Source organism: Helianthus annuus, chromosome 14 (assembly GCF_002127325.2).
Source record: "Helianthus annuus cultivar XRQ/B chromosome 14, HanXRQr2.0-SUNRISE, whole genome shotgun sequence".
Taxonomy (NCBI): domain Eukaryota; kingdom Viridiplantae; phylum Streptophyta; class Magnoliopsida; order Asterales; family Asteraceae; genus Helianthus; species Helianthus annuus.
In genome coordinates, this window is record NC_035446.2 from 168,470,313 (window position 1) to 168,482,720 (window position 12,408).

General features: G+C 31.7%; 1 protein-coding gene across 1 annotated transcript; it reads right to left on the minus strand.

Moving 5' to 3' along the window:
• Positions 1-10,929: 10,929 nt before the first annotated feature.
• On the minus strand, positions 10,930-11,815 carry LOC110904946. The gene has a single exon (XM_022150808.2). It carries the CDS (start codon positions 11,672-11,674, stop codon positions 11,126-11,128), a length of 549 nt encoding a protein of 182 aa, XP_022006500.1. The 5' UTR covers positions 11,675-11,815; the 3' UTR covers positions 10,930-11,125.
• Between the last annotated feature and the right edge of the window lie 593 nt (positions 11,816-12,408).

The window sequence follows — 12,408 nt, forward strand, 5'->3', positions numbered from 1 at the left end:
GATTCATTGTTTGTTGTGAGGCACATCGTAGATCTAGGGTGTATTGTGTAGCCAATCTCTTAGATCTGGTGTTGTCTTTGTTGACAGATCGTTGTGTTAATGATTTGTTAGAGTATTAGATCAGTTACGTTCACCTTCACTGTGTTTTCTTTAGAAGTCTCTGGAGTAAATCTGCGATCTAAGGTTTTTTGTATGTTGAACTCGTTAGATCTTGTAGGTTTCTGTAGTCTAATCCGTAGCGTTTCTGTAACAGTGTTGTTTTGTGAGTGTGTTCTGGTCTAAATAAAGTTTTTTTGCATTTCAAATGATTTTTTTGATACTAAATTTCAAAATGACTTTATATGTACATCTGGTTTTGTTGTGTGTCATGTGATTATGTGATTTGTGGTGTTTGTGAATATATCTTGTTTTTCCTCTTTGTCTTGTGTTGATTCATCGTGTACCAAGATTTGTGAGTGTTCCTATTAGTTTCTTTTTACTCTCAACTGGTTTCTCTCTCTCTCTCTCTCTCTCTCAACTGCGATCTAGGGTTTTCTACTGTTAAGGTCTTGATTCTCGTTGAATCAAAGGCTTATAGTATAGATCTGTGTTAGTTTGTGTGATTCTTTTGATAATCTCTCTGGGTTGAGCGTAGTTGATTAGTGTTGTACTGTAAATCTTGTTTCTGAAAATCAATTTTGGGTAATAAAATTAGTTTCTAGTCTGGTTATCGTGTTGATAATCAAGTGAGAGTTTTGAGTGTTTTTTATGTTATATTTGTAAATTGATTTGATTCGTTTAGGAATAAAATCTTTGGTTTGGGTATAATTGCGTTTAGATCTTGTGTTTTTTGAGTTGTTATTGTCTCATGTCACAATTGTCTAGTTTTGCAATCTTGTCACAGCTGAAATGTATGATTCACATATTTGTTATTGAGATGTATGTTCATATTGTTTTGTGACTCTTTACAGCCTTAGTGGTTCTCGTATGAGGTTTTTGGCTATGGAATATGTTGTCCGATGTAGTCTCGGTCTTCTCTCTCAATGGTTTTCCTACATTAGTGTTAGGGTTGTTATGCAGTCTCTCTTTGATTCGTTTCTAGGGTTTGGGTATGTTTGTTCGATTACCTATTAGATTGTTGAGAGTTGTTTATTGGTCAGATAAAACTCATTTATATGTCAAACACATCTATGACAAAGTATTTAGGCTGTTATGTTTTTTTTTTGGTTACACATCTGATGACGATCTCTCTCTTCCATATGACTAAATGTTTTGCCAACTTGGGTATTAAATTGTGGGGGGGGGGTGTTAAAATGTTAAAGGATTTAACATTAACAATTTAATACCTTACACTTATGTATTATTTCTAATACCACTATTATAATAACAGTTCTAATTACGTTTTTAATATGTTTGTCACATGTTAACTGGGCTTATTGGACTGCTTGTGGCTGGTTATTGGGCTGAGGAGAGTTGAAGGGCTGAAGCTGGGCTGAAGCCGGGTTGTTATAACAACCCGGATATATCTCAATTGGGCAATATTAAAAAGGCTTCTCGTCTCAGGTCTTTGAGATAATACAGAGAGATCATAATCAAGATCAGTCGCTCTTACCAAGATTTCAAGAATCATACTTTCTCTCTCTATGACTCCAGAATACTCTGGGTCTTCATCTCATTCTCTCACTTAGGGTTTACACTTTATAGTTAGATCTGTTAGATTTCTTGTTGAGATCTTGTTTACGTTTGTCAGATCTATCATAGTAAGTGGCAGATCATCGTGTTAATAGTCTGCATGTGAGATTGTGTGAGAGTTTATATTCTGTTTGATTGATTCTGTGTAAGAGTTGATTTTCTTTGTAATAAATAATAAAGAGTTTCTTGGTTGATCCATGTCTTTTTACAATAGTAACGTTGAATAGTAATATGCATATTGAGAAGAAAAAGGTATACAAAAGGTATCCACATGCATACAAGTTTGACTCATCAAACTAGATTATTATAATGATAACCTAGTATTAACATATTTAATGCATTAATATTCTTAAAATTCAAAGAGAAAACTAGTTATTATAATGGCTTCGTGTTTTCCAAAACTAAACTATTATAGCGATTACATTGTATTAATTTATACATTATATGCATTAGTTTTTTTTTAAGGATTAAACAAAAACGACATAAAATGATTTTTAGATTAAAACATTTATATTGAACTTATTATCCAACATGTCCCTATTTAGTGTTTACCACCTGCCTCTAGGAATTGTGTATAACCGTATAGGCCATAGGATAACACAGGCCCAATATCACTGTCGGGCCAGTTCTTGAAAATGGGCTCTGAATGTGTTTCTAGTACAAATGTTCGGAAACCAATTATTTTTTCATCAAATGTTCGGAAACCAGTTATTTTTTAGACAATTAGGCAAAAATCTAAGTAAATTTTTGTCATTAAACGTGCCAGTTATTTTTAGACAATTAGGCAAAATTCTAAGTAAATTTTCGTAACGTGTAAATTTTTAATGAATTATTGTATAAACGAATCTGAGTACTAATCAGATAGTCTTTTAAAATTGTTTTCAAACGTATGAGTGTTTTCTTTTTAAAATAATGTATAACTTCACATAATATAAGATGACTTTGTCATGCAAAATAACATCAAGGTTAGTATTTAGCATAACGGATATAAACCTAAAAAGTAGAACACATGATTCGAAACAAACATACTAAGCTAAAAGTAGTAAAAGCTACACGATCGATATTAGTGATAAAAAAGGTGAATGATCCGCCTTGTTCTAAAGTTATCCTTTCAGTGCTCCCACGGGATATATTCTCTTAAATACATTATGTTATATACGAAAACTATGTGTTTATCGTTGTAAAGAACTACGGATGTCACTCAATAACACAAACAACTAACCAAATTGAATGCCTACAGAGGCCTCACGCTCAGGATTTCTTAACTGTTATTCCTATTGAAGGTTTGGGTCAACGAATGTCAGCGGTGGAGTACCGGTCAATCCTTAAGTACCGTTTGATGATCCCCATGTTCCCGAATGATGAAACTTGCCCAGTCTGCCGTAAAGCATGCCTAGATAAATACGGGGAGCATGCGTTACACTGTAGAGAGTTGCCGGGGTTTAAGTATCGCCATGACTTTGTGTGAGACACGTTAATGGATATTCTCAGACGAGCAGGGATCTCGGCGAAGAAAGAGGCACCGGTTAATTTTCTTACAGACTCGTCGGAGGGGAGATCCACCCTACGCCCAGCTGACATGCTAGTTTTTTGTTGGGAGGGCGGGAAATATGCTTGTGTCGATCTCACAGGTGTATCCCCACTAGCCGGGTTCCGGGAAAATGGATTTGTGGCGGGGCAAGCGGTACTGAAAGCAGAGTCAAAGAAGGTGGAAAAGCACGCGAAAGCTTGTGAGGATAATCAACATGCCTTTGTCCCCCTGGCGTTTGACATGTTCGGCTCCTTGGCGCCGGAGGCAGTTCGGTTCTTGTCTAGAGTTCAGCGTGTGGTCCATAGCAACTTTTCGACCCCTCAGGGGCGAGGCTTTGTTTTTAGTAGATTAGGGTTTTCTATTCAAAAAGGGATGGCGGCGCAGTTTGTTGCTCGTCTACCTGCTATCCTTATGTAATTTGCCCTGATGATTCGAATGAAATTGCTTTTTTTTTTTAAAAAAAAAAAATATTAAACGAGTGAAGTTACAAGACAAACTTCTCATCAATACAAAGAGAAGCTACTCAGGAAAACAAAAACTGATACTAGTCTCTGATCAAAACGACTAGAGCTCCCAATAACCCTAAATGCCCTGAGAAGACAAAGAGGACGAATTGAGAAGAAGATGTTTTCGTGAGTCCATCTCTCTTATGTTTGAGAGGTATAGATGTCCTATTTGCATTCTTGCAATGGTTGGAAAATAGTGTAGTTGACAAGCCCATATAAATCCTTTAGAAGCCCACTAAACACCTCCAATATTCCTTCAAAAGTTCTATTAGATTACGGTTAATTTAAAAAAAAAAAATATTTAGAACTAAATCTTGTGTGTTTGTTTCAATTGTTTGAAAATGAGTATTATTACATTATTAGGGGGTGTTTGGGGTTGAGTTTTGAAAGAGATTTTTAGATTATTGAGTTTTGAAATCGTAAATAATTAGTTTTGAATGTTTGGGTAAAAAAAATTAAAAAAAATTGATTATTTGTGTTTAGAAAGCTCCAAAACGCAGTTTTCCAAAAGCACCCCCCCTACTACAACAGAACGCAGTTTTCAAGAAATTGATTATTTGCGTTTAGAAAATGATTTTCACTTATTTATTTTCCAAAAATATATATTTGTCAAACATTCAAATAGTTGATTATCTGATTATTGTGATATCAAGCAACATAATCAAATCCAAACAATATCTTTCAACATCACGTTTTGTTACAGTTAATTATCTGATTCTGATTATTCAAAACACATAATTTATTTTGAAAACTCAACCCCAAACACCCTCTTAGTATTATTAGGGGTACATCAAATAAAAAAGTTTTAATTTTGTGTAAATAAGTTCAGAAGAAACCTTAACTTTGTATTTTTCAAATTAATAGGTAAAACTAAATTAGTAAAAAAATGTGTAAATGTATTTTTGGAATAATCACTTATCTTCGTAATTTTTTTAAATGGTCATAACTTTTTATATAAAAATTTTTTTTTGAATAAAAAATTGCTATAAATCGAACATTTTTTTATATTCAATTTGAATGCCATATAGATACATATAAAAAATGACAACTAAAAAAAACCCAAAAATTGTGTTTTATTTCTATATTGTATAATATTTTGTTCTCGATTTTGTGGTCCATTTTTTGTTGTGCTTAATTTTTTTACTAAACTTTTTGTGCTAAACTTTTTTGTGTTATGTTTTTTAATTAGATTTTATGTGTTGTATTTCAAGAAAATAAAAGGGTAAGAGTTTTTATTTTTGAACCAAAATGTTCTTTAATTTTATTAGTGTCACATGTTATCATTACATTCATTCTTAGGGGTTGTTTGGTAGCCTCCTAATATTAAGGGGCTTCCTTTGAATCAGTCAACATTAATGTGTTTGGTTCACCGAAAATAGACATTTGAATCTTGCATTAAGTCTCTGGGTTGAGATCCTGTACAAACAATGCTAACCGTAAGAACCGTAAGAACAGATCTGAGCCATTGATAGTTTAAATTAAAGGTTGATATTGATTACAAATAAAACCCCAATAATTAATAATTAATACTATCAAGTTAGGGTATTTTAGTCATTTAGTCATTTCCTAAAAAATACTAATTCCACCAAGTTTTTTAAACTAAAATAACTTTTATATATTTCATTAATTTTGGAAAAAAAGTATACCATAAAATCAAGTATTTTTTTATCTTTAATATGAGTACCATATTGCTATACTTTTTTTTTATTTATAAAAATGACTTTTTAAAAAGTTACAAAAAGGTGTTTTATAATTGTGCTAGTTACGTAGTTGGAATGTGCTAATATGAAAATGTATTGTGCTAATTTTAAATCTATACGTATGTTCTTATTTTATTATGTAATTCTTATGTGTTGTTATTTTTTTTCCTTTTGTGTTGTTATTGGGAGCATATTTATAAATAAATTTGTTTTCTACTAGCTACGTAATAGTATGTGTTATTTACAAAATTAAAACAAAAATATGATATTGTGCTAGTATGTAACAGTATGTGTTGTTTATAAAATTAAAAAAAATGAAATTGTGCTAATTATGTAATAATTATGAAATTGTGCTAGTATGTGTTTATAAAATTAAAAATAAAAAAATGTGCTAGTATGTAACAGTATGTGTTGTTTATAAAATAAAAAAATGAAATTGTGCTAGTATAGAACAATATGTGTTGTTTATAAAATTAAAAAAAAATGAAATTGTGCTAGTTATGTAATAGTATCTGTTGTTATTTTTTTCCTTTTATGTTGTTATTGGGAGCCTATTTAGAAATAAATTCGTTGGAATGTCGTATTTTTATTGTGCTAATGTTGTTTTGTTGGTGTTACAGTCGGATACCCAGACGGTGGTGTTAAGAGAGTGCTAATGTCGTTATTTGATTGTGCTAATGTCGTTTTTGATTGTGCTAATATTGTTATTTGATTGTGCTAATGTCGTTTTTTGATTGTGCTAATGTCGTTACTTGATTGTGCTAATGTCGTTTTTTGATTGTGCTAATGTCGTTGATAATGGAAGTTCCTTTTTTGATTGAAACGAGAATGATGATAATGTGGATGGTCTTACGTTATGCTAATGTCGTTTTTTGATTGTGCTAAAGTCGTTGATAATGGAAGTTCCTTTTTTTTTATTGAAACGGGAGTGCTAATAATGGAAGTTCCTTTTTTGATTGTTTTAATGTCGTTTATGTGGGTGTGCTTATGTTTTTTGTATTGGTGGTTCCTGAAGGTTTGTTTATGAATATGTTACAAAATTTCAAATTTTGGTTTGAATTAATATGCATGGATTTAGGGATATTTTGATAATTAATTTTAATTAATTATAAATAAATAGGGTCAAAATGTCTAAATTACCCCTAAACTAATTTTTAATTGAATAACACTTGTCATTTATGTATTGGTTCTTATGGTTCTTATAAAAACAAGAGTTTGTATTTGATCCCATGCCTTAAGTCTCTTACCCATTAAGTTTTAAATGATGTTAAATAAAATTTTTACCCTTTTATCCCTTTACCTGTGTTCAAAACCCTCATCAGACAAATCACGCACCATCTCCTTGACATACCACCACATTGGGTACTCAACACTTACTAGTTATTGGTTAAGAGTCTCTTACTCAGACAAACTTTTTACTAACTCGACACTTACTGAGACAAAGTTACCAAACAGCTCCTTAAACTACTTAGGGAAAACCAGTGGCGGAACTAGAACATTAACTCAGGGTTATCAAAAAAAAAAAAAAAATCTTCGTGCAATCGTACAATATTAAAAAAAACGGCAATAAATAAATAAAGAAAGACAAATACCTAATAGATTTGTCCTCTTCTTTTTTTCATAGCTTGAAATCGTTCCATCACATCATCGTCTTTTACTTCACGTAAAAAATCCTTTTTGACCACACAAATTATAGCATTGTTCAAAAATTCCGGGCCCATTCGATTGCGTAAATCCGTCTTGACAAGCTACAATTTTGAAAAACATCTTTTAACGGTTGCGGTTGCAACCTGTAAAAGCAAAGCAAACTTCACTACCCGATAAACTGAATGACAAGAACTATGCGTTCCCGTTTCAACCATAACACGCGCAAGATCACTTATTCCATTCAAGTTTGCAAATTTATCATCATCGCATATAGTGTGACGAAATGGGCAATTGAGATTTTGTCTTGTTATTTACAATTGATTGGTATCCTTATAGTTGTGCCGTGCCGTGCATTAAAACTTCAGGGCAATTGGGCAATTATTTACAATATTTTATTATTTTGGGCTAACATATTGGGTAATTAGGCTTATCATTTACAATATTCAATTGATTTGGACTAACATATTGGGCAATTGGGATTTGGGCTTATTATTTTCAATTGATTTGGGCTTACATTTTAAGGGTGTTTTCGTAGTTGTTCAGGGGTATACTTGGTATAAAAACCGGAAAAAAAAATTACACAACCGATAAAAAATTGAGCCATAGCCCGTGCTACGGCTTGGTATACATAAGTTCCGTCCCTGAAGAAAACATACCTTTTAATTTATCTTCATATCAAAAACGGTAGTAAATTCAAATTCTATAAGATAATTGAGCTACGGTAGTAAATTTAAATTCTGAAAGATATTTTAGTAGGTGAACTATGATAGCTAAATATAGAGTTAATTGCCATTTTCGTCCCTGAGGTTTGGGCACACTTGCCATTTTCGTCCAAAATGAAGGTTTTGTACCATTTTACCCCCAACGTTTGTAACTTTTTGCCATTTTCATCCAAATACCTAACTAAGTTACTTTATATCTTATTATGGGTTATTTTTAACCTAACCAAGTTAGTTTATACCTTATTATTGGGTATTTTCGAAATTTATCAATTATAAGAGGGTAATTTATAAATTATCTTCTAGTTATTATTTATCAGCCTTTATAAATTATCTTCTAGTGATAAATTAAATTTTGACTACTTTTGTGTCATAATAAATAAGTTTAAAAATAAGAATACACAATTTAAGAATGATTACTTAAAAACTAAAATGATATGTACATTTATGATTAAAGCATTAACATGCAAACAATATTAAAATAAAAATTTTCGGGTTAAAATGGTTGTTTTTGCATTAATTCGGGAATATACGTGTTGGATCATCTTTTTCAAAAATAATAACTAGAAGATAATTTATAAATTACCCCCTTATAATTGATAAATTTCAAAAATACCCATAATAAGGTATAAACTAACTTGGTTAGGTTAAAAATAACCCATAATAAGATATAAAGTAACTTAGTTAGGTATTTGGATGAAAATGGCAAAAAGTTACAAACGTTGGGGGTAAAATGGTACAAAACCTTCATTTTGGACGAAAATGACAAGTGTGCCCAAACCTCAGGGGCGAAAATGACAATTAACTCCTAAATGTATTTTGAACTTAGAAGAAGTAAAAATAAAATATGACTTCTAACTCAAACTGAATTACCTCCACGCTACGAAATGTTGATTTGAAATTAGTCAAAACGCAATAATTGCTAACTACAATATGTAAATGGATTTGAGGTCCTCAAACCAAGAGCTTAAATAACTATAATATTTTTTTACTAAATTAGTTTAACGATAAAATACATATTGTCATGCTTATTGGATAAACCTACATTTGAGTTGAATTTTCCCTGAATATTTCATCATTTTCAACATATGTGGCTAATGAACACTTGATATGATGATAAACGATCTTGACGTATAGGTCCCTTGGATGCATTTGTAAACACAAGATTTTAGACCAGTGTATCATTACTCATTTTTAAAAACTATATTTCATTTCAATACGCGTAATATTTTTTTTTGGAATGCCGACTTTCTTGTATTAGGCTACCGCACTTTTCAAATTGGAGAGCCTCGTTGCCCCGCTCCGGCCAGACTATATTATCTTAACCAGGCCCACGTTGGCTTCAGAGTTTGACTTGGGCGTTCTCCCGGGAAACCATACTGTTGGCTACCACTTGACAGTCGTTGCGGCACCACAAGAGCATAACTCTCTGGCGTAACACATGGTGAGACGAAAAGTAGGGTGGGCTTAGGATAGAGTTTGGCACCTCTACAAGGATGCTAGACTCTATCTATCATTGCCTAATTCACCAAAATAACAAAAGTGGAAATTAAACTTGGATATCCATTAGAGAACCCAAATTTCCCTACCACTTGGTAGAGGTGTACAAAAAAACTGGTTTTAGAACCGAAACCGGTTTTTTTTAACCGGTTTTTTTATAACCGGTTTTTTTAACCGGTTTTTATACCGGTTACTATTCTTGACTTCAAAAACCGGTTATTAACCGAACCGGTTATTAAAAAACCGGTTTTTTTGGGAAAAAAACCGGTTAAAAACCAGTCCCAACCGGTTATACCGGTTATTGTTTTGGACCTCAAAAACCGGTTAGTAACCGGAACCGGTTATAAAAAAAAACGGTTTTTATTTTGGATGAAAAAACCGATTTGTACACCTCTACCACTTCGCCACAAATGGTGGATCAATATACGTAATATTTCATAAATGTTTTTGTTACTTGAAATCAATCACACAAGTGAAAGATTACATGTATCACATGTGTTTCGTCATTTCCCAATAACATTTGTGGCAACATAAGTTTGGGGAGCCATTACTAGCATTCCACACAATAAATAATTATACATCTATGGATATGTAAGCACTTGTTCAGGAAATTTTATTACCGGTATCATGTCTTTGTTTTAGATATCAATAACTACGAACTTTTCTCACTGTAAGCCCTTTTTCACTTATTTTTTTGTAACTGCAATGTCAATAACTAACAAAATTATTTGTACCATCAAAATGAACCAAAATTACAATAATAACGTAGACTTTATATTTAAAACATACTTGACAAATATGACATAAATGTATGTAAGAATTAAGCTAAAGACCTAAAACAACTCTAAAGTTGGTTCCCAAATCTTTTTAAAGAGAGTAGAAAATATTTGTGTTTATAAGTTTTTAATAAAAGGAAGTGGAAAGAAGATAGAAAAAAATTGTATCTCTAAGTTAGTGGAAAGAAAATAAAGGATTAATAATTTTCGCACCCAACTTTCCTCCGGAAATAAATAGATTTGGAGATAATTTTATTTTAAATAATCTTTCCTCACAAAATGTTTCTTTTCTTCTAACTTTCCAACACCATATTACATTATATTTTTTTTAACGACAAATTCGGATCATTGACAAACTACTGAAGTATTATCATACCATTAGCGAAACCACCCGATCATATTCATCTCAATAATGCCTAATATTGCTTATATACAAATTCAGGGATAACCCAATAAATATGATAAAAAGAAATTGAACCATATATCCTTTTTTTTTCTTTCCCTTTTTTCTATAATTTCCCCTCTCTCCTTAATTTCTTTGTTCTTCTCTTCTTTCATTCATTAAACTCAGGGAACACAATTTAAGATCCTCCTATTCGTCTTATTTTGTGCTTAATTAACGTGTAATAGATATACATAATGTTACTAAATTATCATATACATATTTGAATAAACTTGTAACTAATGCTATCACACTTAAAACTGAAACAAAATTTTGAGAGAAAATCCTAACCAAAAGGAGAGACTTTAGCTGAGACCGTTTGTAAACGATAAACATATGTATTTAATTACTAAAAACAGACTACTTGTGTACATTTAAATTACTAACATATGTTTCATAAAAATAAGGTGTTTCAAACAATTATTTGTTCCAAATTATTTATCTCACACAAGATAATATACATAAAAAGCAAATTCACAATATAGTTCATAGTAATTTGTTCAAAACCATTTATTTCTACATTTTTTTTTCATGAACATGCAAATACAAGAGAGTGAGAAACAATGATTCAAAAGTTCATTAACCCATGAACAATTTATCCAAAAAAAAAAAAGATAGATCTTTGAATTCTCATCATGCCTTACCATTACGTACAAACGATAGCATTGCTTTCTTCATCTTTTTAATCCTGTAACTTCTCTTAAACTCACCCAAACACAGCGTAGAAGTTGGCGAATCACCCGAATGCTCATCGTTCTCCAACCCAAACTTCATTGGAGTTGACTGCCAAGAATGCAAATGCGACGAGGAAGAGGAGGAAGAGGAGATGGAAGACGATGACAGAGAGGATGATGGCGGTACCGCAATGTTCTTTTTTCGGGATGAATGAAGAAAAATGGTACGGAAAAACCCGGATCTTGTTGAAGAGTGTTGGTTAGTAACTTGCATTGATGAGTCGTACTTTTGATAGTACGACGGAGGGGGAGTGAGAGGGGGGAGAGATGATTCGGCGAGTGTATGCTTCGGCGTACCAGGTTGGGACTCCCACATAAACGGCACAGATCCTGCTGATGCACTCCCGTAGTACAATACTCTAAACGACTCACCAATTCCATTGTTGGTTCTTTCTTGTGGTTGCTTGGTTTCTAGTGTTTTGGGTGGTGTAACCTTAGATGTATACATTGTATTCTATGTGTTTGAAATTTGAATGATATGAAAGATGATGGTAGAATTAAAGATAGGAGTAGATTTAAAAAGAAAGACACATGTAGAAGCTTTTATTCATGAATATATAGTCATCTTGTTTATATGCTCCTACCTATTTACAAGTTAAAAAAAAAAAAAAAAAAAAAAAAAACCTATCTACAAGTTTTGATGCACATCAACGTTTCAATGTACAACTTTTAAAATCTTGAATTTGTTTAAAAATAGCGCAAAATCAGACTTGATTCAAATTGCTAACTTTCAAACTTTAAACATTTAATTAAAAAGTAATTTTATCTGTTCTTGGAAATTGTCATTATCCATTATATAAAAGTAATTTTATCTGTTCTTGGAAATTTTATTGAATTAAACTAATTTGTTACTTATTATTATATTGTGTGTGCATGTGTTAGTTATATCATAATTGTTCTATTGAATTTATTATCCAGCAAACAAGGATCGAGTGGTTGTTTCCATAAATATTTAATGAACAATATTCTACAAAAGAAAAAAAAGTATCTTCTGTCCACGTCTAGCTTTAAAATATTACTCATCTAATGGCCCATGTCAAATATAAGTAGCTTAATTGCTTAAATCGCTAGACCAACCAAATATTAAATGATTCTCTCACTACTTTTGTTATCAACTCTGATCTAAAGAGTAAATTATTTTTTGAGTTCTTATGTTTTAGTGATTTTAAACACTTGAATCTA